At 45.0% G+C, this 27868-nt stretch overlaps 1 protein-coding gene and 1 long non-coding RNA gene across 4 annotated transcripts in view; one reads left to right on the forward strand and one right to left on the reverse strand.

Annotated features, from left to right (window-relative positions):
- ABCC11 (ATP binding cassette subfamily C member 11) overlaps nt 1-27868 on the forward strand; it is a 70363-nt gene that overhangs the window by 24685 nt on the left and 17810 nt on the right. Inside the window, exons 7-20 of one of the 3 annotated variants that reach the window (XM_077898506.1) lie at nt 725-898; nt 1683-1830; nt 2000-2148; nt 3498-3605; nt 7355-7615; nt 9137-9208; nt 11803-11927; nt 13627-13699; nt 15500-15703; nt 17125-17259; nt 17344-17440; nt 18960-19049; nt 21633-21736; nt 24657-24854. In XM_077898506.1, the coding sequence (XP_077754632.1) occupies nt 725-898; nt 1683-1830; nt 2000-2148; nt 3498-3605; nt 7355-7615; nt 9137-9208; nt 11803-11927; nt 13627-13699; nt 15500-15703; nt 17125-17259; nt 17344-17440; nt 18960-19049; nt 21633-21736; nt 24657-24854 (1938 nt within the window). The remainder of the gene's footprint in view (nt 1-724; nt 899-1682; nt 1831-1999; nt 2149-3497; nt 3606-7354; nt 7616-9136; nt 9209-11802; nt 11928-13626; nt 13700-15499; nt 15704-17124; nt 17260-17343; nt 17441-18959; nt 19050-21632; nt 21737-24656; nt 24855-27868) is intronic. The other 2 variants (XM_077898507.1, XM_077898508.1) reach the window with 2 other exon arrangements.
- Nucleotides 17016-19128, reverse strand: LOC144314445 (uncharacterized). The gene is made up of 2 exons (XR_013380320.1): nt 18782-19128; nt 17016-17171 (listed from the first exon to the last, which is right to left on the reverse strand). It is a non-coding gene; the product is annotated as an uncharacterized LOC144314445 (long non-coding RNA).

The following is a 27868-nucleotide window of genomic DNA, read 5'->3' on the forward strand; positions in this document are numbered from 1 at the left end:
CTTCCTTATACATTTTACATTTTTGTAAAGATTCAACCTGGAGCACATCCTGGGAACTGGAAGGACATAAATTTAAAGTGAAAAGGAAATTACTTCTTAAGGCATTCAGATAGGTCATTCTAGAAGACATTCATGATTTTGGTTCTTAAATATTTATTGATTTGGAATGTCAGCTTTTATGTGATACAGAACTGGGCAATATGTGTTAGGGAGCAGGGAAGTGGACAGAAGAGTCATAGCAAAATAGAAAAAAAAAGGATAAAAAGACTTAGTTCCTGCCTAAAAAAAAAAAAAAAATTCAGCCAATAGTAGTAGTAGTAGTAGTAGTAGTAGTAGTAGTAGAATGAATAGAATAGAATGAGATAGAAGACTAGAAGTAACTCTCTGGAGAATCTGGGTATGAGAAGTTATAGCAAGAGTATAGTAAAATATCACTTTTATGAAGCAAAGTCTGCTTCTGCAGATCCTTTATATTTCATTGACATCCTCACAACAACCATATAAAGTGGGTATAATTATTTCAGCTTCATAGGTGGAGAAGCTGAGGCTCAGAGTGGCACAGTAATGGGCCCAGGGTCACACAGAGAGAGTAAGAGGAGAGTTGTGAACTTGGTGTTTTTGTCTCTTGCACCCTGCTCTCAAGCCTTCCGGTCCAGTGCATGTGTAGCCCCTTCCAGGTATCTGAAGAGGTGATACCTGTGCCCTCGGGCTTGCTGTCTTACAGGCCATCAGCTTCTTCACCAGCGACGTAAACTACCTGTTTGAAGGGGTGTACTACGGTCCCCTGATCTGGCTCATCTGCTCGTTGCTGATTTCTTGCACTCTCAGCTCCTACTTCATTCTTGGACCTACTGTGCTCTCCGCCACTTTTTGCTATCTCCTGATTTTGCCAGTGGAGGTAACGTCTTTCTTTGCCACCCATTTGATGTTGGATGGTCCCTGGAACCCCCAAAGCCCTGGAATCTGGGGTACTAGTGAGTGGAAATATTGACTTCTGTTGACTGTTCATTCCATTGTGGTTACGTTTCAGCTTTACTTTCTGCATCAAACTGTTCTCTGGCCACAACATTGGCCAAAGAAACAAGAGGTGAATAGGATGGGCAACAGTCCATCTCACAGATCTGCTTCATGGACTTTCCTTAGTAGATATCCTCCATATAAGGGTCTGGTTCCTTCTCTTCTTCCCAGAATGTGGTAATGTAATAGCCCAGATAGCATTTAACACTTGGCCAAGTATAGTATAATGGGAGAAGGGAAGCAAATTTGCTGACAAAGACTCAGGTAAAATAAAATTGGGCCAAACGAGAAGTGACTTTTGGAGTATGTTTCCTCTGGATGATTGAAATCAAAGGTTTTCCTCCCTCAGCACAAGTATTGTGATCAAAAGGTGATTGTAACTGTTGGCGGGTTTAGGGACAGCCTGGCTTGGGACATAGGAGAGAAACGCTCCCAGGATGTGTGAGGCAGGTGCCCTAAGGCAAGATGGAGACATTTCTATTGGAAAGTCTTCAGCAGGACCCTAGAACTTAGAGTCACAATGGTTCCAATGGGGCTGGATTAAATCTGGGTATTTAACCCACATCTGGATCTTACCTTTGGACAAACTCCTAGTTGCCTTACTTAGGCTGGGCTGAACTCTCCTGCCCTTGTCAACAGAAGCTCTTGCTGCATCCTGACTGCAGGTGCTCCTGATCAAAAAGATTGTTAAGATACACAGTCATTTATCTGAGATCAGCGACCAGCGCATCCGTGTGACCAGTGAAGTTCTCACCTGCATTAAGCTGATTAAAATGTATGCATGGGAGAAACCATTTGAAAAAATAATTAAAGGTACAGAAAATCTCTTTTTCTGCTCAGAGCCTCAGGATGTCATGGTGGGCCAAGCCTCTCATCTTTTGGGGGGTTCTTTCGTGCTCTGGGAGTTGTTCGGTGCTCTTTGGAAAATGCTCTTATAACTGGTTAATTTCAGTGCCCCCTCCCTTTTTAAAAAATATCTCAGACCTCAGAAGGAAGGAAAGGAGACTATTGGAGAAGTCTGGGATCATCCAGAGCCTGACCACTGCCTCCCTGTTCATAGCCCCCACGGTGGCCACAACGGTGATGTTCCTCATCCACACATGCTTACAACTGAAACTCACGGTTTCATTAGTAAGTGCTTGGAATGATTTGTCCCCCTCTCCCCTCCCCCATATTGATAGGGAGCTTTCCTTATGTGTCTTTTCTTAGGCCTCCCCGCTCAGAGATCTGAAAGTTTGCAAACGGATAATAGATGTAGACTTCGATTTTCCAGACTTTTAGGACGCTCAAACTTTGTTCTGCCTCAATCTGCCTGAAAGAACTGACATCCCTTGGATAGCAAACATGGGAGGGAGAAATGAGAAAGTCATCTAGGGGCACAGGGGAGGTGAAATGTGTAGTTAAAAACCTGATGATTCTGATATATGCCTTGAGGTTGCAAATCCTAAACTAAGGAGTTTCTCTGAACCCAAAATAGAGAGGCCCTGGGAATACACTTTATGTAAAAAACTAGAGCTTCTTTTGTTTTCTCTTTGTGGTCTGACACTGGCCCAGAAAAGCAGCAGCTATCTTTTTTGGGGTAGCATCCCAGTTCCCTGAGGAGAAAAGTCAGGGTGCTGCTTTGGGAGAGGTTTGAATCCAGGTGGACTTGGGGCAGAGCAAAGCAAGAGGGGGAGCATTTGAGAGTCTGCAGCCAAGGGTTGTTTGTGCTCCAGGCAGCAGGCACTTCTCCTTGGCCCAGACACGCATCAGAAAAGCACCTGTGAAGGCTTGAGGGTGGACGCAGGGACTTTTGTAGGAGAAACTCTCAATAGGACTTTGGGGTTACACTGCACTCACACAGTGAAGGATGAAGGAGGGAGTGAAGATGCGGCATGGACTGGAAAGTCTCCAATGTACTTTAGGTCATATTCTGGGATCCTGAGTGCCGAAGGTGGTGTGTTGTAGTCAGGAAAAGTCTCCAGTAGGGAGTGTGGTGTGAATTAGGCTTGAAGTGCAGGGAGATTTGGAACATTAGAAGACTAGAGTATCTAAGGCAAGGAAGATTAAATATAATTGTAACAGCAATAATCGTTCCAAGCTACTTTGAGAGTAGACAAACTTTCTCGTGTGTACTTTCTCAGTGTTTCCCCACCTTTATTCCTGCACCTGCTTGATGATTTTGGCGGTTAAGCCAACAGGAAAATTCAGCTTGTTGGAGGAGGGGCCCTGGCCAAAGTTGCAGAACTATCCAGTGGTTAAGCTATAGCAGGAGCCAGGCCTACAGAAATGGAGTTGCCAAGATGACTGCTTCTTCCCCATCCCCACTCTTTCCAGTCTCCCCAGAATACTGGCTTGGTCCCTACCAAATGATGGACCAGCCTATCAGAAGCAGCAAGGTCTGGCCCTGTGGCTTCCTCGACTCAGGGATGGAGGCCTCAGGGGGTGGAGAGGGAAGGACAGGGATGTGACCCTCACCACCTCCACCTCTCTTTGTCCAGGTCTTCACTGTGGTGGGCACCTTGATTCCCTTGCGGCTGTCAGTATTCTTTGTGCCCTTTGCAGTAAAAGGCCTCACGAATTCCAAGTCTGCAGCAGAAAGGTTTAAGGTACGTACGTGGACTGTTTGTGTGGCTCTGTGTTGGGAGCTCATTTGTCTTTAGTTATATGATGCTCCCCCTGAAAATGACCCCAGGGTGAGGCCAACTCCAGCCTTGGTGGAGAGGAATTGTTTCACTCAGTGACCTCCTGTACCCAGGCTTGGGTGGGGGCTGGGAAGACAGATGAATCAGGCCCCCTGGGGAGAGCTTAGGATAGTATATACAAACCAGATCCCAGAAAGGAGGTCTACAGATCCTGTCCAGGTTGCTATAGGGTTACCCTGATGGTTTTGCTTTAAAACAAACAAACAAACAAACAAACAAACAAACAAACTATATTTGTGGCTTGCATTTTGAAACCTGGAAATTTTATATTAAAATCAGATTTCTGGATTTTCCTGAATAACCAGAAGATCTGGGAACATTAGACTCACATTTTCCTGCGGCCACAAACAGCTGGAGCTGAGGTGATAGTTGCCCTATTTAGGTGAGGCATTCAGATACAGTTTGCTGTAGTCTCCATAGTGCCCTATTGCAGCTCCAACACTGGGGCTGTTTTACTTACCATTTATCCTCTTTTTTTTAATTTAAAGATTTTCATTTATTTATTCATGAGAGACACACAGAGAAAGGCAGAGACATAGGCAAAGGAAGAAGCAGGCCTCCTGCCAGGAGCCTCATGCAGGACTCAATCCCAGAACCCCAGGACCACAACCTGAGCCAAAGGCAGACACTCAACCACTGAGCCACCCAGGCATCCCTACCATTTATCCTCTTAGCAAATGGTTTACTTCACTTCTTTACGTAGCTTGTCTTGCTCCTATAGCATCTGAGTTTAAAAACCCTAATCTAAACCAATTTTTAAAAGATATTTTAGTCATCTCATTTAAATGCATGTGGTTCCCAACTTATTCATTCACTCGTTTATTCAAAAAGTATTTACTGAACACCTATCTTCTGCCAAGTACTGAGACTGGGAATTCTACTCTGAGCCTGACCAACAGGATCCCTGCGCTCAGGGAGTTATAATTGGTATTACAAACAGACCACTAGCAAGTAAATTAATGGTCAAGGAAGATAACATTAGATCATGAAAAGCTACAGTGTCAGTAAAACGATGTGATGTTCTAGAGAGTGTGTGGGGAAGAGCTGGGGCAACTCTGGGTAGGCTGGACCCAGGAGGCCCCTCTGTAAGGTGATTGTTGATCTGAATGATGATAACTAAGCAGCTGGAATAGCAAGTGTAAAAGCCCTGAGACTAGAATGAACTTAGCTTGTCTGAGTAAGGACAAGATAGTCCTTTATTTATAAATAGTCCTAGGAGCCCCCTGGGCTTCTCAGCTGCTGATCAGGGCTCCCTGCTGCCTTCTTTCTGTACACTAGGTACAGAAGGCTCCGTCCACTGGTATCCTGGCTAGGCTATCCCATCCTCCCCTCTGGGCCTGTTTTCACCTGCAGGGTGGGCAGAGATGAGGAAGCTACAGTCTGGGCTCCAAAGAATGGGTAAGGATGTTCGCTGAAGGAATGCCTGGAGAGACAGCTCAGAGGTCAGAGAGCTTCTGGCTAGGGATGGTGTAGTTATGGTGGGAGAGAAGGGAGCAGGAAGGGTGAGGGCAAGGGCAAAGATCTTGAACCCAGGGCTGCATCTCCTGGAGACATCCAGGGACTGGAGCTGTGTAGGGCTGCCCCTTGGACAGGCACTCTCCAGGTCCCCTCACTCATCAGGGCATCTTCGACAACTTGTGCTTCAGCCACTGATGTTTTCTATCTGGCTCTGTAAGCATTTTACGTTGAGACCCCTAGGCTCAAGGGGGGAGGAATGATCCCTTCTTCTTTGTTTGTGCCCCCTTATGCCATAACCCAGCTCCCAAACGCTTTTGGCTTTTGAACTCTTGGGTGCCAGCTTCCAAGAGCAGAGAGAAAAGAGCCATGAGCCCTTAGGGAGGACCCCTCTTTTGTAGGTGACCACAGGTAGGAGATGAGCTGGCTGCTGGAGCTGTGGAGGTCTGCACACTGGGGGGCACCGTGGGCAGGGGTTTCCAGACGATTTTTCCTTTGTGCTCTTTGTTAAAAACAACAAGTGAAAAGCACTGGATGGCATAAACAAAATTAGAGACTGAGAATATACTTAGAGCATTTGGGGGTAAGAGGACCCCCTGTCTCTGTTTCCTATAAACCAGTTTACCAACATTTGTTCATATTCAGTCTCATATTGACTCATTAAGCCAGTGTATCACTCAAAATTTATCTAACAAAATTGATATATGTGATAACTATTTATTTATTTATTTATTTATTTATTTATTTATTTATTTATTAACAAAGGGATGAAGACCACAAAATTTGGGACAATGGTTACCCAGTGGGGAGGGCATGGAGGTTTGTCCACCCAAGCAAGGGAATGAGATGAGGAAGTACCCCATAGATGAGTAAAAGTTTTAGAGTTTGGGTTCAGTGGTGGGCTCATGGATGTTCATTATATTATTTAAAATAACTAAACAAGTAAGGTCCTAGCTAACTAAACAAAATAAAGGGGCCCATGAAATTCCAAACGATGACTCTATGCCTTGACCCCATTGTTATAATTAACCCAGTTCAATAAGCCTGAGGTTCAATTAAAAAAAAAAGAGACCTCCTTTTTTCTTTTGAAAGTAGCTTTTTGTTTATCTTTGCAAAATCCTATGTGCTCATTGTAAAAGGTTCAGACAGTGCAAAAAGTTACAGAGAATAAAAATCACTAAACATCCACTACCTAGAGATAAAACCAGTGTCCAAAATGTCTTCTGAGGGACTCCTGGGTGGCTCAGTAGTTGAGCGTCTGCCTTCGGCCCAGGGCGTGATCCCAGTTCTGGGATCGAGTCCCACATCGGGCTCCCTGCATGGAGCCTGCTTCTTTCTCTGTCTATGTCTCTGCCTCTCTCTGTCTTTCAGGAATAAATAAATAAAATCTTAAACAAACAAACAAACAAACAAAACACCAAAATGTCTTTTGAAGCACGATCTCTTTTGAAGCATATCTCCAGGAAGAGACATGTGACTATAATTTGACTGCAGTGAGATCATACTTTCTATCCCTGCTCTTAATGCTAGATCCATATAGTTTAACTCTTCTACTCCACGGTCAGGGAGATGGAGACACAGAGAGAAGTGACCTGCTCATGGTCACACTTTGAAATGTATGGCCCCAAACAGTTGCCCACTGTGTGCTACATGGGCAGGCCTTTTTACTTTGAATAATTATACATGAAATTTAATTAGAAAAATGGCACATCTGGGGCATCTGTGTGGCTCAGTGGTTGAGCATCTGCCTTTGGCTCAGGGCGTGATCCCGGGGTCCTGGGATCGAGTTCCACATCGGGTTCCATGCATGGAGCCTGTTTCTCTCTCTACTTATGTCTCTGCCTCTCTCTTTGTGTCTCTCATGAATAAATTAAAAAAATCTTTTTAAAAAAAGAAAAATAGCACATCTTTCTGATGATTCCATGGTGTTATCACCCATGTAAAATATAACAGAAAAGAACAGAGCAGGCGGTATGTAGTTATCAAAGAGTAGCCCAGTGGTCTGAAATTTGGAAAACCTTGATCTAGAATTCCCACCAGCAGAACCTGGCTCCCTCTTAACTGGTGGTGGTTCTTCAGACTTTTACTGTTTATTAGGAGTTTATAAACTAGATCAGTAGGCAGGCCAGAAAAATGAGCACACATTCCTATTAGACTAAAGAACTGAATTCCCTCTTCCTTTCTTTTCATCTGTACAGAAATTTTTCCTCCAGGAGAGCCCAGTATTGTATGTCCAGGCATTGAAAGATCCCAGTAAAGCAGTGGTTTTAGAGGAGGCCACCTTGTCCTGGCGACAGACCTGCCCTGGGATTGTCAATGGCGCTGCAGAGCTGGAGAAGAACGGGTGTGCTCCTGAGGGGATGACCAGGGCTCAGCCAGCTCGAGGAGCCCTCAGGCCAGAGGACACGAGGGACAGCCTACTCCCAGAGTTGCAAAAGTTAAACCTGGTGGTGTCTAAGGTAGCCTTACCTAAGCCACACTGGCAGGCCGGCTGCCAGACTTTCAGAGCCTGAGGTGCACACTTGCTGGCACTTCACTGTTTCCTTGGCTAGAAACAGCCCTCTCTAAATCCCTCTTTTAAATACAAATTATTCAGGGAGGGCAAGCACAGGAAATCTTTCATACTTCAGTGGGAATCAATTGATCATCTACAATTTTTTTGGTTGTTTTTTGTAATAATACAATCCAGAATAGTACCCTATATACTGGAAGAGAGGGGGAAGAGACTAACATTTACTAAGTCACTAGCATGTGCCAAGCACAACTCTACGTGTTTCAATTTGATTTTTCTGTGAACTCGCCTTACCTGGCTTCTTCTCTGACTAACATTTGCAGGGCCAAGCTTTCCTTCTTGTCCAAACTTCACCTCTGCACTTTCAAGTCAAACTTGATTGCGTTCCCTCCCTCCCACCAACCCAGTCAGCTCTCTCCTGAATCCAGCCACCTCTCACCAATCACACCCCCTACCAACTGCCCTAGCCCCAGCCACCATCATGCTGTTCCAGCTCCTCTCCTTATCAGCCCATTTGTTTGCACTTTTGCCCTCTTACTATGCATTCCTGTGCAGTGGACAGAGGGTCTTTCTAAACCATAAACCAATTCAAGTCACTCTCTTGCTTAAACCCTTCAGTGACTTCCCACTGCACTTAAGATATAGCCTAGGTATCCCCGAACTCCCTGTCCATGTCTCTCACCCCTTCTCCCACTCATTCCCTTCACACCAGCTACACTAGCCCTCTTGTAGCACTTTGGCAGCCAACTTTGTTCCTGTCTCGGGACCTTTGCACCCGTTGCTCCCACAGCCTGGCACTGCCAGATCTTCCTGTGTCTGGCTCTTTCTTGTCATATAGGTCTCAGCTGCGACGACAACTGCTTTAAGAAGGCTTTGCTAGCCAAGCCATTGGCTAGCAAAATTGCTTTGGTTCATAGTAAAATTGCTTTGGTTCATAGTAGCCAATTCGTTTTACTTAAATGGTTTATCATCATCTGATATTACTTATTTATTTCATGGTTTATGTCTCCTCACTAAAACATAGCATGAAAGTTCTTTTCTTCATTACTTGGATCATGGGAGAAACTTAAACACTATTTGATGGAGGAGTGAATGAATAAATGAGTGAATGCATGCATGAATTCTGTGAGGCTGGCTTCACTATCCTTATTTTACACACGAAGAAACTGAGGCACAGAGAGGCTGAGTGACTTGCCCAGGATCATAGAGTAGAATTGGTGCAGATCTGGAATTTGGATTTCTTACCCATTAGGACGACCTACCTATGAATTCCTCTCTGCCACCTCCATGCAACTTCCTTCTTTTGAGGTAATAGCATCCCACCTCTTGAGCTTTGCTAGTCTGATGGGCCTTGGGGTCTGTGTGGTTATTTTGTTTTCTGTTTGTCCTTTTGTGTTCAAACAACAGACCCTCCCTGGGTGAGTTGTAGGGTTGTCCCAATGTCACTCTGTCCTCCTTGGCTTTTCAGGGGACCATGTTGGGGGTCTGTGGCAACACTGGGAGTGGCAAAAGCAGCCTGCTATCAGCCATCCTGGGAGAGGTAAGTGACTTGTGACCACATGCATGCACACCCACAGGCAGTCCAGGGACTCTCAAGCCTGAGTTCCCCGAGGTAGCCACACCGTCCCTTTCTTGCTTAATGGAGTCTGAGCCAATAGAATTTTTATGAGTTGAGAACAGATGGGATGCACTGAGGGGGAGGTGTGTTATAAATATACCTCCTTCTCACCCTCCAGCTAGGAGTGCTACCTCTTAGATCCCCTAGAGGTCTGCCCTCACCTGTTCTCTGTGCTTTCCTCACCCTGTTTGTAATCAACCAGCTATCAGGGTGATGATACAGCATGTCTCAAAGTTTAATATGATAATAAAAATCATTCCATGAGGCCAGGCTCAGAAAAGGACATGTGTCCCTTGTGATACAGCATTAGGAGTCCAATGTGGAGGGAGAAAGGGGGAGGAGGAAGGAAGGAGGGGTTGGGGAGAGGAGGCCCTCCCACATGGGATGGGATTGTCTTACTTGCACTCCAGCACTAGAATTTATGTGTCTACTGGGTGCCCCTGCCCTTGAGATCTGAACCCTACAATTCCATGGTCAATGGATATTCTTTTTTTTTTTTAATATTTTATTTATTTCTTAGAGAGAGAGAGAGAGAGAGAGAGAAAGCACGAGGAGCAAGGGGAGGGACAGAGGCAGAGGGAGAAGCAGACTCCCCGCTGAGCAGGGAGCCTGATGGTGGGCTCAATCCCAGGACCCTGAGATCATGACATGAACCGAAGGCCGACTCTTAACCGATTAAGCCACCCCAGCACCGGTCAGTGAGGTCTGCATCGTCTGCAGCCAGGCTCAGCACACCCTTTCTCCAGTTTCCAACAATCCCCAACTTGTTCCCTCCAAACAATTGAGGTCATATTGCACATCCCTCACTGAACAACACCTTAAAACAGCCGTGATACCTGGGGTGCATTTATGGCCACCTCCCTAAGGGAGTTCTCATCAGCACTTCCCCACTCAGCCCCAGCCTTACCCAGTCCTGGGCTTCTCTCTCTGCCCCTTCCTTTCTTTGCCTGTCATCCCTCTCTCCCATGCTGTTGGGAGAATTAGAAGGTTCTTCCTTTATCCAGCTCTTCCCTCAGCTCTTTCTCCCAAATATTATAGCCAAACTCATCACCTCCTTGAAATGTGGTCATAATGTCCATAGACCTCTTTCTCGACAGCTCATTTCTTCATGCTCCACATGTGATGGCCTTGCTCTAACTTCTTGGTAACTGGGAAGATAGATTCTACTTTTACAAAAATAGAAAACAGTTTGAATAGTACTTACATCTCAGGCCCTGTGCCCTGGCTTCTCATTTTTTCCTTCAACCTGAAAACGAGGCACATGGGGAAGGCACAGCCATTATGGCCAGTTTATAGATGAGCAGATGAAGTTCAGAGAGCTGACTTGCCCAGGGTCACACAACAGGTGAGGGAGGAGCCAGGGTTAAAACCCAGGTCCACGTGGTGTCAGAGCTTTTTTTTCCCATAGCAAAGTCTCCTAGAAGCCTCCATCCAAGGCCACCTTTCTGTGTGGCTAGTGGTTTGTCAGTTTCCTCTTGAAATAAATAGTCACTGTCCATCTAATAAAGGACAAACAAAAAGATGTTATTACAAAATATTGTTCTTATTAATTAAAGCCTGGCTCCAAATCCGAAGCAGGAAGCATATGGAATTATAAAGAGGAAGGGGCACAAGACGATGAGGTCCAATGCTGGGGTGGTAGGGATGGAGGTTATAGCCGTGTGTGTGTGTGTGTGTGTGTGTGTGTGTGTGTTTTCTTAAATTTTTTTTAAATTTTATTTATTTATGATAGTCACAGAGAGAGAGAGAGGCAGAGACACAGGCAGAGGGAGAAGCAGGCTCCATGCACTGGGAGCCCGACGTGGGATTCGATCCCGGGTCTCCAGGATTGCACCCTGGGCCAAAGGCAGGCGCCAAACCGCTGCGCCACCCAGGGATCCCTCTTAAATTTATCAAACAGAAAAGCAGGATGACACTAAAGACCCATATACCCACCACCTAGATTCAACAGCTGATAGCATTTGCATTTTTGCCACATTTGTGTAGAAACACATTTTGTAGAACTATTTTAAATTACAGAGATTATGAGGCATTTCCCACTTATTACTTCATCATGACATCCCCAAAATAAGCACATTTCCCCATCTGTGCGCAATGACATCATCACACCTAAAAACATTGGTAACGATTCTGTTGGTATCCAGGAATGGTCAGAGATGACCTGGAACTTTCTGTCTCACTGTGAAGAACATAGAGGCACCACTTGCTAGAGAATGGGGCTGGGGAAATAAAAGAAAGAAAAAGTATGAGGTGTCTTCAGTGCAGACCTGGGATTCAAGTCATAGGAGGAACTGGTTTAGCTCCGGCTGCTGCCCCATGTTCCCAGGACCATCCCTGGACTCACTGGTAGGCCTGGCAGGACCATGTTAAAAGTCCCATTTACACAGGAAAGTCCCCAGGATCCTAGAGGGTAGACCCCCTACCCTAGAGGGTAGTCCTCGGGCCCTGTGGCTGCTGAGCTAGGCAGGGTCCACCCCTGTTCTGCTCATTCTGAGGCTGGACTCACTCTGCTGCAGATGCACTTGCTGGAGGGCTTAGTGGGAGTGCATGGAAGCCTGGCTTATGTCCCTCAGCAGGCCTGGATCATAGGGGGTAACGTCAGGGAGAACATCCTCATGGGACGCCAGTATGACAAGGCCCGGTAAGTTTCTTGGAGGGTCCAGGAGGGACACAGCTGCATGGGGCTGCTTGGGGGAGGGATCCCCTGCTGCTAATAGTAATTTGACAACCGCTAACACTTGCTGTGTGCTCATTTATATGCATCCACGTATTTTCTCCTCACTGTGAAAGAAAGATCATTATCCTATCCATTTTCTAGAAGAGTCTCCAAGAGCTGAGGCCTCCAAAAGTTAAATGATCTAAAGCCACAGAGCTTGGAGGTTATGACAGAACCACGATTTGAACCCCATTGTTGTCAGAAACTTCATGCTTAGCTGTTAGATGAGTCAAAATATTCTTCCCCCTCTAAAAACATTACTTTCAAACTTCATTTGTATTCATTAATGCCCCACCTCTAAGTCAAAAGGTGAAACGAATGGGGTGATGAGGTTGCACGATGTAGAAGAAAACAGTTTGGATTCGTGGTCCAAACTGGTGGGCCGCCTGCCACCATCCTTGCCTTTTGTGCCCTCTCCCTCCCAGGGTCCGGGGTTAACCTGCTTGAGATATGCACTTGCAAGTCATGAGTGAAGTCTATTCAGTGGAGAATCCACAAAAGCTGCCCTGAATGCTACAGTTGTGCTTCCAACTCTGGCGGACCCTGGCCTCCATTGACCATTTGCTTGATTTTGGCAATCTTCCCCCAGCAGCAACACTGGGAGATGTGTAGATGCATGGACTGGCCACCTCCACCTGGTTGTCCTGTGGGCTCTTCCTTGTCAGGTCAAACACCAGCTCAAGAGCACTCTGCTCACCCATCTTGCCTGCTTTTTCCCCAACTTGTCCATCTCAGTTTACTGGCATCATTGGACTGTGTGTCCCAGCAAACCCAATGCCTCCTGCTCTGATACTTCTCATCTAATTGGTCACCCATCTTGGACAACTCTATCTCCTAAATAAGTCTCGTCTTTCTCTCTTCTTCTCCAATCTCCGCTGCCAGGTCTTGCCTGTGATCTCCTGCTTGACTTGTTCCCACGTGACCTTGGCTCCCTCTCTCCGGTTTCTCCTGCTCTGTTCCTGCCTCCAGAAACATAGCTCTCGTCATTGTTCTGCTTTCAGACTGATACAACTCATTGGGCAGTTTTGAAGTGTCCGGTCAGAAATAAAAATGCACCAATTCTTAGATTTAGCACTACTAGGAATTTAACGCAATAGATAGGGTCACCATGGACACAAAGGCCAATATACAAAAGTATTCATACTACACATTGTTCATAGCAGCAGAAGGCTAGAAACAACCCTAGTGTCCATCACAGGGACACTGGTTAAATAATTTATGTTGCAGCTATATAATGAAATACTGTGGTGCCATGAAAACAAAACAAACCTATACATGCTGCACACAGATGCATACAACCACGTTATTTCTGAATGAATACCTAAGAAAATATAATAGTGGCTGCTTCTGAGGAAAGCCACTGAGTCCAAAATGAGGGAGACTTGCTTTTCATTATGTCTTTTTGTTGCTGTTGCTCTGTTCTAATATTTACTTAATGCATGTATTAGATTAAAAGAAATGAAGGAAAGAAGGAAATGCAAAAATCCTCCAGTGCTTTATGATTGAACACAGGATCAAGTCCAAATTTCTCAGCATGGAACCCAAGACCTTTCTCTTCCCAACTTGAGAAGGTTAGGGGGCCTGCGGCTGGGCCTCTTGTTTGTCAGTTCTCCATCCTTTGCAGGTACCTCCAGGTGCTCCATTGCTGCTCCCTGAACCACGACCTGGAAATTCTGCCCTTTGGAGACATGACAGAGGTGAGTGGGAGGTGAGGGTCCCCCATCTCTGTTGCGATGGTGCCTTTGTAATGGTTCTTTGGGGTCCTCAGGCTACCTTCCTGGGTAGGTAGAGGAGGGAATTTGGCTATTTCCCCAAAGCAGCCCATGAAGCCTCAAAGCCTTCCCTACTCGGAGAGGGAACTGGGGCTTATCTCCTATGGATAGCTGGCAAAGAGCCTACCTTACCTCGCAAGCATGGGGAGCTCAAACTCCTTTTGGAGCAAAGCCCTCGAGACCTGTGAAGATGAGAAACCTCCCATCCATCCCCCTCTTGTGCCCTCTCCCCTGTCCCGCCCTGCCCCCTCTGGCCAGCTCTTCCTTTGCCAGTGGGAGCAGTAGCCAAGGCTTTCCAGCAGCAATGTGATTCACATTTTCTTGATAATTCACCATCTTTCACATCTGTAGCCACCTTTAATCTACATAAGACCTTTGTAAGATAAAAGCAATATTGTTGTCTTATTTATTACTTATTTTCTCAGTCTGCGGAGCACTTAGCAGATGCAAAAGACTATTGTAGCAACTTGAATGCATTGTCTTAGGCAAACCCCTCAGGTAATTCTAGGAGGTCTAGGAGGTCACTGCTTCTATTACCCTTCTTTTAAAGGTGAGTCTGTAAACCCTTGAGGGCAGAGAACTCAGTTATCTTGTTCAGGGTTATCTCTTCAGCAGGAAGGAGAAAGTGTGGTCCATAGAATGGCATCAAGGAGTATGGACTTCATCATGCTTGAAGTTTAGATGAGCTGATACATACAAAGTGCTGTGAACATGCCCAGCTAGAGTGGGTGTCGGCTCATCATGAGAGCATAGCAGGCACTTAGTAAGCATCTGTGGAGTGAGGAAGTAACTCCTGACATAAGGCGTCATGTAGGATAGTCCTTCCCATGACAGCAACAATAGAGCCTCTTCCAGCCATTGCCCCCCTGTCCTGTTGAGTGGCTGTATGTCCTACAGTCTTAGACAGTGAGGTCTGGTGGTCCTGCAGGTCGATGGTCACTGTCAACAGATTTAAAACCCAAATAAAAAGAACATGAGAGACTCCTAACTTTGGGAAACGAACTAGGGGTGGTGGAAGGGGAGGTGGGCGGAGGGGGGATGACTGGGTGATGGGCACTGAGGGAGGCATTTGATGGGATGAGCACTGGGTGTTATTCTATATGTTGGCAAATTGAACACCAGTAAAAAATAAATTTATAAAAACCAAAAAATAAATAAAATAAAATAAAATAAAATAAAATAAAACCCAAATAAGATGTAAGGAGGTTCTCTTTCTTAGAAATGATTTTTTAAAAATCTAAACTGCTAAAGTTTTAAAATGCCACTTAAGAAGTTGACAGACAGGGTAACCCAGGTGCCTCAGTGGTTTAGCGCTGCCTTCAGCCCAGGGCCTGATCCTGGAGACCCTGGATTGAGTCCCACGTCGGGCTCCCTGCACGGAGCCTGCTTCTCCCTCTGCCTGTGTCTCTGCTTCTCTCTCTTTGTGTCTGTCATGAATAAATAAATAAAATCTTAAAAAAATAAAAGAAGTTGACAGACAGGTTTAGAAATATTGTATCTAATTATGAGTTATAAAATTTTAATTAACTGAAAATCATTTTTTTCATTCCTTACTAAGCAAATTTTGAAAAATATTTTTTTGAATACTGGGGGTGCCAAATCATTAGATGACCAGGAGGGTGCACCGAGGGGGTTCAGGCTGTCACATCTGGACATCTGGGTGGTTTGAGCACTCCTCACCGGTCTCATCCTCTAGACACAGTGCCTTTGACTGCCTATTTGCAGATTGGGGAGCGGGGCCTCAACCTCTCTGGGGGGCAGAAGCAGAGGATCAGCCTGGCGCGTGCCGTCTACTCTGACCGCGAGCTCTATCTGCTGGATGACCCCCTGTCTGCTGTGGACACCCACGTGGGGAAGCACATCTTTGAGGAGTGCATTAAGAAGATGCTCAGTGGGAAGACCATCATTCTGGTGACCCACCAGCTGCAGGTAACCACCCTTTCAGGGCTCTGGCCATGACCGATGGCTAACGTAGATCCTCATGTTTCTGCTATTGATTCAGTAATAACTTCACAGCAGCCACCCCTTCATCTCAGACTAGACCTCAACATTTGAGGGGGGCATTATAAAAAACCTGATCTCTTCTGTTTCTATGTGGAGAGGACAGGCTGGTAAAAGATTTCTGTGGCTGGTAAATATTGAAGCCATATTTTAAGGTCTTTTTCGAGATTTTATGGGTTGGCTGCTCTTTTAAAGTTAGGGAAAAAAAGAAGAAAAACTTTCAGAGAATTCTCAAAGTCTCTGATGACATGCAGTGACATATGGGGGCTGTCTCTCATAATGCCTTTACCCAAGTATTTCCGTATTAGGTTTTGGCCTCAAGACAGTATTATTACTTATCCCTCTCCTTCCATTTTGGCCTATTTTGGGGGTACAAAATATTTCAGACATAAAAACAGTTTATAAAATAATCTAATGAAAATCCATCCATCTACCACCCAGATGACGCCCTTGAACATGGATCCCTCTCGGATTGCATTCAGCTTCCTGCTTCCTTCACTTTGCTGTTTGTCATTCTCATGCAGGTCTCCATAACCTTACGACATGTGTATGAATCTCTAGACTTGATAAAGTGTCCTTTTGCATATTTTAAAGCTTTATATAATTGATAGTTTGCTTTCTGTGACTTTCTGTAATTTGCTTATTTCACTCAACATTGTATTTTTGAGCTCTTCCATGTTGGTATGTGCAACTTGATTTAATTCTCACTGGTATAGCATTCCAGTATCTGAATAGAACAGAATTTATTCTCCTACGATGTACATCTAGGTTGTTTCCCATTTTTCACTTTTACAAAAAAATGCTTTGGCATACTTCTTTTCATAGGTGTCTTTTTTTTTTTAAAGATTTTATTTATTGATTTGAGATAGAGAAGGAAAGAGAGCCAGCAGAAGGAGAGGGAGAAGCAGGCTCTCTGCTGAGCATGGAGCCCAATGTGGGGCTCCATCTCAGGACCCTATATCATGACCTGAGCCATAGGCAGACACGTAACTGACTGAGGCACCCAGGCACCTTTTGTATGTATCTTTATACATGTTTGCGAGTTTTGGGGGGTAGAGTTTTAGGAGTCCAATTGTTAGTTCAAAATTCTTAAATATTTAATTTTACTAGATATTATCAAGTTGTTTTCCCAAGTATTTGCACTAGACTACAACACCCCCTACCCTTTATAAGAGTTCCCTATACCTCCAGTCATCACCAGCACTTACGCAATGTTTTAAGATTTTTGTAAGCCTGGGGATATAAAATAATATTTTATTATGATTTAAGTTTGTATTTTCCTGTTGAATGATGAAGTTGAATATCTTTTTGTATGCTTACTGAACACCTTATTTCTTCTGACTCTTCAGTACTTAGCACTTTGTGACCAGATCATTTTCTTAGAAGATGGGAAAATCTGTGAAAAAGGAATTCACAGTGAATTAATACAGAAAAAAGGGCGATATGCCCAACTCATCCAGAAGATGCTTGGAAAAGCCACACAGGTGATTTCCACCTCACCCCAGCCCACCCTTGCTACCCACAGAGAGGAGCATCTCTTGCATTCATGGCATGTGCTTTCTCCCCAGGACAAACTGCAAGACACAGTAGAGACAGCAGAAGACCCTCAGGGGCAAGGGCAGGCCTGGACCACCTGCCAGGAAGAAATTCTTCATGAAAATGATGGTAATGGTGCTGGGGAACAGGGAGAGAACATTTGCCTGCCTGCCTGTCCAGAAGTCCTAGTATTTCCTCCTGGACCCCAGATGGGGCCCTGTCCCTCACTGTCTAGGATCCTAGACATCACATACACAGGTTACAGATCCATGTAGTTGAGGGCCGCGGGGCATGAACTGTGCTGGTTAGGAGGCCTGAGGATCCTAGAAGTGAATGCTGTGGGGGCAGAGCTGAGGGTGTGTAGAGGCAAAGGCAGGGTGTGGGTAGCTTACGCCTGGAGTGGCATAAATTTAACTTAAGGCTGCTAGACAGTCATTCATTACATGTTTGTTGAAAGTAAATGTTGAAAACCAAGGTATTAGAAATCAGAAATGAATTGGGCCCAGTCTTGGATATCCAGAAGCTCGGGCTTTGATCTTTTCCGAGACAGGGCAGCAGGGCAGAAAGACCTCCATTTTTAAAGCAAGACAGTTCTGGAATTGAATTCCAGCTCTGCTGCTTACAGAGCTGTGTGACCTTGGCCAAGCAACATAACCTCTCTAAACCCTCATTTGCAAAAGTGAAACTAATAGTGCTTACTCTGCAGGGTCATAGTGGAGATAAGATGAGGTCAGTTGGAGGGAGGCCTTAGGACAATGCCTAGCATATTGGAGGCTCCTGTCAGAAAACATTTTGGGCGGAAAAATAATTGGAAGGAACAGGTATATAGGTCACAGAATGAAAGGAAAAGTTGAAGAAGCAGGCCTCAGCAATTTTAGGGTGTAAGTATTAGGAACAGGTGCAAAATCTTTTTGAGGAAAACCTACTCCATATATTTTTCATCCTAGTGTGATTTCCCTTAAGATTCAAATTCTAGGAAGAGAGCCCTCTTCCCCAGGAGAAATTAGGGTTTAGTAGAAGAAGGAGAGCTGCGGATAGGGACAACCACGCCCCCCCAGAGTGCTGCTTCCTGTTGTTGCCTTTGTCATTAGCAGCATCTGCTGGTACTTCCCAGGTGCTGGTTTCCCTGCTCCACTCTAGGATGAGTCTGTCTGAGCTAGTGTATAGTTGTTTTCAGAAGCATATTGCTGCAAAGCATGTTACTAACCATCTATATAGGCCTGCCAGCTGCAAGATAAGGAAATAGAGAGGTTAAGTGATTTGCCTGAGATTGCACAGTATTGTAATGACCATTCTGGAACCCAGTTTTCTGGTCTCAGATCATTGCTTTCTTCATTCTCTCCTGCTGCCTTTCACAACCCATCATGTTCTTGGGCACCCCAGCAACCCTTCCTCCCCCCCCTCACCAGAGTTACTGAATGGCTGGGGATGGAACCCCTGCCCAGGCTCTGAAGTCCAGGTCAGAGTTACCTTCAGCAGAGTCTTCCACGGAAACATGCGGGTTAGAGTCGGACTTGGGTGGGGCTCTGCAGCTGGAAGGTGAGGAAGCTGGTAAACGGTGGAAGTCAGGGACAGAGGGCTTTGCAAAAGCTCTTCTTGCAAACGATTGAGAAGCACATCATTTCCTTCTTCTCTTACTCTGATCCAGTGCTGGAGAATCAGCTCACAAGAAAGGAGATGATGGAAGAAGGGTCTCTAGGATGGAGAGTCTACCACCATTACATCCGGGCAAGTGGAGGTACGGTGGGCCAGCTGCCATCTGGGCCCAGCACTCTCTCTCTGACTGGCCCTGCCCCCGAAACTGGGTCAGGCTGGAATGTGTGCAGTCATGTGAGATAGAGAGGCACTGGGGAGTCATGCCAATCGTGGGTTTGACTTGCACAATTCCAATCTCAGCCCGTCAACTATAGTGACTCACCACCATAGTCCATGCTGGAAGTTAAGTTTCACATTGTGTTAAAATGTACCTGGGATTTATTTTGATCAGGATGGTAAGACATGCAGACATGGAAATTATTGTCACAAAGGAAGATGTTTATGTTCATAGATCCCTAGAAACAGGAGACACAGCTTGCCATGCAGGGCCATACAGGGAAGCACCAGGTTGATCAGGAGGCAGAGGGAAGGGAGAAGATAGCCAGGAGCCCTTATTGGGGGTTTTGTGGGAAGGAGTGAGTAAGGCAGGGTAGGTATGCTGAGTAACCTTAGGATTATATAGTTTGAATAAGTCTGGGGGGTGCTGCGCTATACAAGTGGTCCTTAGTTATCTGGCACCTGGCCCTGGGATGATATAGGGCAGGAATATTGGCTTGCTGCATGAATTTCATGAGGAGGTGGTTGGGAGTATGGGCTGTGGATTGGTTGGTTTGTTTAACACAGATGTGCTCACAGGAAGTCATTTGCTGTTTCTAGGGATTAGTTGGCCCCGGGAAGCACAGCCTCCCCAGGATCAAGGCCCCAATTGCCACAGCATCAAGAATGTAGAAAATACAGACATAGTCTGTTCAGTACTGTTTATTTAAGTGGTGTTCAAGCTGTAAGTCCTGACCCACTAGTGGGTTGTGAAATCACTTGAGTGGAGTATAAGCAGCCCTGAAAGGAGAAAAATAGAACAGAATAGAAAATATCTGTATGCATTTCACATATTGACATTGGTGAAGCTTTTATTCTGGTATACATTAAAATACATTTCTCAGGCGATGGGAGCTAGAAGTTTCAAAGCTAATGGTTTACTAAAGGGCATATGTTACCGAATTCATATAAATATAACTGTTCAATGTTATAAACACAAGACTGAGTATATGATACTGTACTTTTAAATAAATTTAAGAGATTTTTGAAAGTAACTCAAATTCCTTGTCAACGTTTTACTTTTGATTGACTTTGGAACACAACCCTGCGTGAGGTGTACCTTCTTTCTACCTGTCTAGGGGAGGAAGGGGTAGGCTGTGCATAGATCACCATCCCTACCCCTTCTACCATGGGCACTCCTGCAGGGCATAATGTAGTGTCTAGCCAGAATGGGGAACAGAAAATGCTTGTGAATGCGTGAATGAATCCAGCAACCAATTGATCTGTATTTACAAAGTACCTATTATGGACCAGGCACTGTGCTAAGCAGACTCTGGAGGGAAAGGGGGTATAAAGGCATCTAAGAGCCAACCGTGGAATCTAGCTGGAGAATTATGACATTCGCATTTACCATGTAGCAGGAAAGATCTCCATGGCCAGGCATAGTCTCACATGTCATCAAAGAAGAGATGGCCCATGAGTGGAACTTAAGAGGGGTTGAATTCAAGAGAAGGAATAAGGGTGGGCTGCCTGGCTGACTCAGTTGGTAGAGCATGCAACTCTGGATCTCAGGGTTGTAAGTTTGAGTTCTACATTGGATATAGAGATTACTTAAAAGATAAAATCTTAAAAAAATATATGGGTGTGGCTCACAGACTGGATAGGTGGGTAGAGTGCTAGAGCAAGGGACAGATGCTGAAAGAGGGGACGCTTTGGGTTTTCCCATCCTTGACTTTTTTGAATCCAAGCTCTACTACATAACACCTCTATGACCTTGGACATGTTTCTTCCTCTCTTGGAGACCCAATAAACAAGGTTAGGAATAACTAACTAAAAAATAAATATCCATGTTTAGTACTATGCCTGGCACATAGTATATAATAGTCCTACCACATAAAAGGTAGTTATTGTGGGGCACCCAGGTGCTTAGTCAAGTGTCTGACTTAAGAACAGGTCATGATCTCAGGGTCCTGGGATCAAGCCCTGCATTGGGCTCTGGATCAGCACAGAGTCTGCTTGTCCCTCTGCCCTTTCCCCCTCTCATGTTCTCTCTCCCCCAATAAATAAATAAAGTCTTTTAAAAAGGTAGCTATTATTATCTTGAAGATTGAATTATCAGGACCCACATAAGGGGGACTACTCTAGAATACTGCTTTTGTGCCAGGCACTGGGTTGGGTATTTGGTATACATTATTGCCTATCATCTTCAGGGTGACCCCATGTAGCTAGAATGACTACCATTACCATTTCATAGGTAAAGAAATGGAATGTCACTGACATTTGGTACTTTGCCCAGGCTAACATAGCCTGCAAGTAGTAGAGTCCCAGGATTTGACTCTTGAGCTTTCTAACCTTGGAAACCAGCCCTTTCCAGTCCTTCAAGGCATCCAAGGTATGTGTAGGTCAGGGAGATGCAAGGGCTTGCAATGACTGGGAGACAGAGGCCCTATCCTTCTTGATGGTTACATATTAGCCATTGCTGTTTACCTTCTTGTGACACCTGTGTGTCACCCTTCCTCTCCCTCCCCAGGTTACATGGTGTTTGCCATTGTTTTCTTTCTCATGATGGGGATCATCTTCCTCACGACCTTCAACTTCTGGTGGCTGAGCTATTGGCTGGAGCAGGGCTCAGGGGTAAGTGTTACAGTGGGAGTGGGGTGTGTTTCTGTGGGCTGGTATGGAGTGGGGCAGCTTCTTATTTCGTGGGCCCCATAAAGATCAGATTATAGGTTGTGGAACCCCATAACAGGTCCAGAGCTTGCCATTACCAAATTAACAAGTGGAAGAGCTCTAAAGAAGACTTCTGAGAGCTGGAACATGGTAGGGCTCCCTCCCAGCTCTGGTCCCCTGTGTTCACAGAATGAGTGGCCATAAGTGCTGTCTCATCAGGAGAAAACCAAGAGGTTTCTGTCCCCAAACCAGTCCTCAAGAATGCATTACATTCCACCTTGGTGATTTTGCCTTTTCACTTTGCTTTATTTAAAATGTGCATCTGCATTTCTTGTTGGGGGCAAAGAGGCCACATCAAATATAAGCATAGCTGGTGTTAGTAAAAACAAGGAAGAAACATTTTACTCAGTTACTACCGTGTCAGGGAAATTGCTAAGAGCCATTCTGATTTGGGCCTTTTGAATGCACAGTTGATGTGGGCATTTTAAAAAGAGAATGAACGTGAGGGCTCAGTAGATTCAGAGAAATGAAACTTACCAAGGGTTGGTGGGTGTGAATGTGATGAGCTCAGGGGTCCACTAGCTGACAGTTATCAAAGTTAGGACCCTAATCTTCCGCAGAGACAGAGGCCCTATCCTTCCTGATGGTTACATGTCAAAGTCACGGTTTCTAGGTCCTAGGAAGAGATGCTTTGAGTTGTAAGAGCTACATATTCACAGCTATGTGCACTTTTTAGTAGGTGCTCTGAGAAAGGGAGCATGCCATCAGGTGTTGGCTAGAACAAGTGGTAACTTTTCCTGGTGGTGGTTGAACTTCCTCAGGCAGGCATTTTGATGGGGGGCAGGGGCTGGGGTCCTCCTATGGACATGCTTTGAGCTGCTAGAAGCCATGCTAAAGTTTGGTTAAGTTTTTTAGTGCAGGGATTTGGAAGGAGTCATCCTGTGTTGAGAAACCTGCAGTTTTCAGCTGTTATGTGCCTGGTTAATTCATTAATCTTTGCAACCACATTCGGAGATAGGCACTATCTCCATTTTACAGAAGAAACTGTGCTTAGAGAAGAAAATAACCTGCCCTGGGATGTGAAGTTCCCTGGTGGGACTTGAACTTGGTATTCTGATTCCAAGCCATGTTTGCCCAGAGGTCTGCTTGGTTAACCTTTGGGTTATGTGTCAGGCAGGGTTTGGTCCAGAAAACAGAAGCCACTTGAAGGATTTATAGCTTCCAAAGATTCAATATAGGAATTAGAGGCTACCCAGTCATTGGAAGAGCTCCAGCGACCCCAGCAGTGGGTAGCTCTAAAGTGGCTGATTATCAGAAGGATGCCTGCAAGTCCCTGGCCAAACTCCATGTGCCACCTACATGTCCACAGTTGCCACCAGCGTATGATGGCTTCTTCTATTTCAGCTTTGAGATTTCCTGAGACTACTTCTCTTTGTGAAAATCTAACACCTGAGACCATGCTGGCAGGAGTCTGGGAAATCAAGTTCCCAAGCTCTCCCTTGCATCATAGTGAGGAATGTAGAAGCACCAGGAATGATGCCGGGTGATAATCTAGCACAAGTTTCTTTTTCTTTTTTCTTTTTTTTAGCACAAATTTCTAACACCAAAGAGTGAATTTATCAAGTCATTTTCTACCCTGGCAGAAGAAAATAGGCTCATTAGAAATCAGGCTTCCTTGTGACAAAGATGCATTGAAAGAAGGACGAAAAGAAGTCATTCAGGGAGCTGAGTTTAGAACAATCAGGGTAGAGTGAGTGGTGCAGTGGGGAGAAGAGCTGCAGTCAGGGAGACAGACTAGTTTGCCTGCTGTATAGTGGCAGGACAGACAGACAATGAGGGCCTAATCCAGGGCAAGGCAGTGAGAAGAGAGAGGGAGGGAAAAGCAAAAGCACCAAGCAGGGAGGTTTGCACATATAGTTTCACCCTGCACCAGCTACTGAGTGTAAATGTGGCTCCAGGAAGAAGGATTTTCTCTCCCCATTGAATTTCACTCTGAATTCAGTTTTTAAAAAAATTCGATCTGACTCCCCAAAGAAAGAAAACTCAGTTTTCCTCTATTCCCACACAATGCAATATGCAGTTTTCTCTAACTCTCTGGACACCATCTGTGTGTCCTACAATTCCGACATGACATGGAGTGAATGCAGTCCCACAAGACTATCTGTGCTTCAAATACTAATCATAACTCTGGACCTCCTGTACTTCTGGCAGACCAGCTATCTGTTGGGGGTTCCAATGACCCCCTTTTAGGATTTGATCATTTGCTGGAATGGTTCACAGAACTCAGGGAATACCATGGTACCAGCTTTTTGGAAGGGATATAGTAAAGGATACAGATGAATGGCCGGATGAAGCAGTACATAGGGTAAGATCAGGAAGGGCTCTGAGTGCAGGAGCTTCTGTCTCTGTGGAGTTGGGGTGCACAACCCTCCTGGCATGTGGATGTGTTCATCAACCTAGAAGGTCTCTGAACCCCACACTTTAGGGATTTTATGGTGGCTTCATCACATAGGCATGATCAATTATTAATTCAATCTCCAGCTCCACTCCCCATGCAGACAGTGGGGGGTGGAGTTGAAAGTTCCAAACTTCTACTCATGGTTTGGTCTTTCTGATGACCAGTTCTCCATCCTGCAGCTATCTAGTCCCCTCCCCCCCACCAGCCATCTCAGTAGCTACAAAAAGACACTCTAATTGCTCCAGAGACTCCAAGGGTCTTAGAAGTTCTTATGTCAGGAACCACAGTCAAAGGCCAAATATTAGAACAAAAGATGCTCCCAGTACCCCATCACTTAGGAAATTACAGGGATTTTAGGAGCTTTGTGCCAGAAATGGGGAACAAAACCAGCTATTTCTTAACAAACCACACTGTTTTTTCTTGAAGACCAATAGCAGCCAAGAGAACAACGGAACTACTGCAGACCCAGGTGACATACTGGACAACCCTCAGCTGCTGTGTTATCAACTGGTGTATGGACTCAGTGTCCTGCTACTAATCTGCATAGGTGTCTGCTTCTCGGGGTTTTTCGCCAAGATCACAAGGAAAGCATCCTCAGCATTGCACAACGAGCTCCTCAACAAGGTATGGCCTGGGCATGGCTGAGGCCACAGGCTTGCCCAGTTTTCTTTTTTTTTTTTAATTGCTAGACTATTTTTTTGAGCAGTTTTTAAGAAAAATTGAGTTGAAAGTACAGAGTGAGATGAGATGTGTCCCTCACCAATCCCCCAGTTTCTCCTGTTATTAACATGTTGCATTAGTGTGGGATGTTTATTACAACTGATGAGCCAATATCAATACATTTATTATTATTATTATTAGTAGTAGTATTATCTAAAGTCCATGGTTCACATTAAGGTTCACTGTTTGCATTATACATTCTATGGGTTTGGACACACATATATTGACATGTATCTGCCATAAAGACTCATATAGAAAGTTTCACTGCCCTAAAAGTCCTCTTTGCTCTACCTATTCATCCCTCCCTCCCCCTCAAATCCTGACAACTGCTTATCTTTCTTACTGTCTCCAAAGTTTTGCCCTTTCCAGAATGTCATATAGTTGCAAGTGTACACTGGGCTACTAGGTGGGTGGGAGCAGGCCACAGAAGGAGCTGGGGGCATAGAAGCTCTCCCACTGCTAGCAGGATGATTCTAAAAGCTTAGTGTCTTGCTGGAGGGTCAATGGTCACACCAATGCTTGTCTCTATTGGCTGAGCACTGTCACATACAGAGTTGCTTCTAATTGTTCTGGGTTCTTTTTGAAGTGGTCCTATGATCCTTATTTTACATATGAGAGGACTGAGATCCTTGTGTGTTATGGTGAGAATATGTTTTGGTTAAAATACCAAATTGTCTGCGATATCACACTGTCTCCTGGAAATGTCATGGTTCTCCCCCTCACCGGATGTTACTATGTGCAGGTACTGGGTGGGCATTGGGCAGTGGGTAATGAAAAATGCAGGTATGGTTCAGACCATCATGGCCTTATAGTATATTGAGGAAGATTGATGAGGAAACAGGCTGTTGTAACATAGTGTGGAAAATTACCCACTGGATGGGAACCCATGGGTTCCTAAGAACCTAACAGGCACCTAATCCCAGCATGTGGGTGGTGGGGGGAAGGGTGGGAGTCCAAGAAGCCTTCTTGGAGGAAGGGACCCCTCTGCTATGAGCTGAAGGAAGAGTTGAAGCACTTTAGCCAACTTAAATTAGGAAGTGAAGAGAGAGCATTTCTGGGGAACTGAATGGAATCTAGGAGGACAGGTACTCAGAGGGGTAGAACAGGGATTTTCATGAGCATTCTTGGGAGGTGAGGAGAACATCCATCATTCCTTGTAGACTGAATGCAAACTGTATTGACATTAAGTATTTCAATGTGGGGAACATGAGGTGGAGGCACTTCCCCACACCTCACACCTCACATAAAGCAGCAGGCTTCTGGAACCAGACAGCAAGAGAGGAATATTCTCCCTGAGGCCAGCCACTGTTCACTACCTTTACTATGACTTCTTAGATTCTGACTCTGCACTCCAAGATTCTGGAAATATGCCTCAAAGTGATAATTCTTATTTTATTATTTTTTTCAAGTTTTTGTTCCCATTAGAAAATATGCTTCGTATTTACAATATGTTTCTTTTTGTAGTTCTTTTATAGCTTCATTGCTTTTAAATTTGCCTTTGTACTTATAAATATTCACAGTGAAGGACAAACCTCTGAGATAATGGGCTCAACTACAAACAACAAACTGCAAAAACAGATTATTTTGACACTTATGGGGCACCAGAAGCCCTGTCTCCATGTCCCCACCATCTGTCCCTAAAGTCCTGAGTGATGGTAGGCTCTCACAAAGACGGCTGACTCGCCTGCACCCCAGGGTGTGATCCTGGAGACCCGGGATCAAGTCCCAGGTCGGGCTCCTTGCATGGAGCCTGCTTCGTCTCTGCTGCCTCTCTCTCTCTCTCTCTCTCTCTCTCTCTCTGTGTGTGTCTCTCGTGAATAAATAAAATAAAAAATCTTTGAAAAAAAAGAAAAGAAAAATAGTATACACCTAAAACTAATATTGCACTGTATGTTAACTACCCGGAATTTAATTAAAAACTTAAAACAAACAAACAAACAAACAAAGACGGCTGACTCACCACAGCTGAACTGCATCCTGCTCCTGTGCACCTCTCTCCCTGCACCACCATCTCCACCACCCCCCCGCCCCCGTGAGTGCTCAGAGTCCTGGGGGGGATGATTGTGACTTCTTCAAGTGACTGTGACCGTTCTTGTTCCTTTTGCTTATGCATTTCACAAAAAGATTCTGGAGAGAAGATGAAAGGTAATTTAGAGGCAGAGAGAGTGAGGAAGCTCATCCATCACGTGCCTCTCCCAACCTCACTGCCTCCCCTCCCACCTGACAGCGGGAACATGAACATGAACTGCACTTGGTCAGCAGTGCCCGGGCATTTGCAATGAGAACTGCTGTAAGGGGCACTTGGTGACTCTAATAATTACTATTTATTGATAATCAAAATGCACTTTCCTTCCCCCACTTTCATTCCTTCCTTTGTTTTTGGCTTTAATAGATACAATTAACTTCTATTTATGTCTTTTTCTTGTATTACAGCTTGAGAAATACATAGGGAAATGAAAGTGGTCCATTGGTCAGCAGCTCAGTGCCACAAACCTTTAAGAAATGACTTCTGTAAAGAGCGTGGCTGTGCTGGGGCAGGGGGAGGTCAGGGAGCCCTGGGAGGTCTGGTCACAGTTTTGCCATTAACTACTTTGGTACCTTGGGCAGATTACTGAGCAGCCTTCCCTTGTCTGGCCTTCAGTTTCCTCTTCTGTAAAATGAGCACACCGAACTAGATGCTTTCATTAGAGTCCTTGTAGTGTGAAATGTTCTTTGATTGCCAAAGGGTCTTCTGTCCGCTGCTTAAGAGACCAAGTTAGGACACCACCTTCAAGAAGGGGTGGTTATGCTTAAATTCTACCCAAGACACCAAGTAATATGAAATCGCAGTGGAGCTGCTGCTACTAATCTTGGGCAATCCTGGAAAATGGTCCCATCTGTAGAAAATAATCAGAGCTAGTTTTAATGGAATGCTAATT

The sequence above is a fragment of the Canis aureus genome, chromosome 5 (genome assembly GCF_053574225.1).
Source record: "Canis aureus isolate CA01 chromosome 5, VMU_Caureus_v.1.0, whole genome shotgun sequence".
In the NCBI taxonomy this organism is placed as follows: Eukaryota; Metazoa; Chordata; class Mammalia; order Carnivora; family Canidae; genus Canis; species Canis aureus.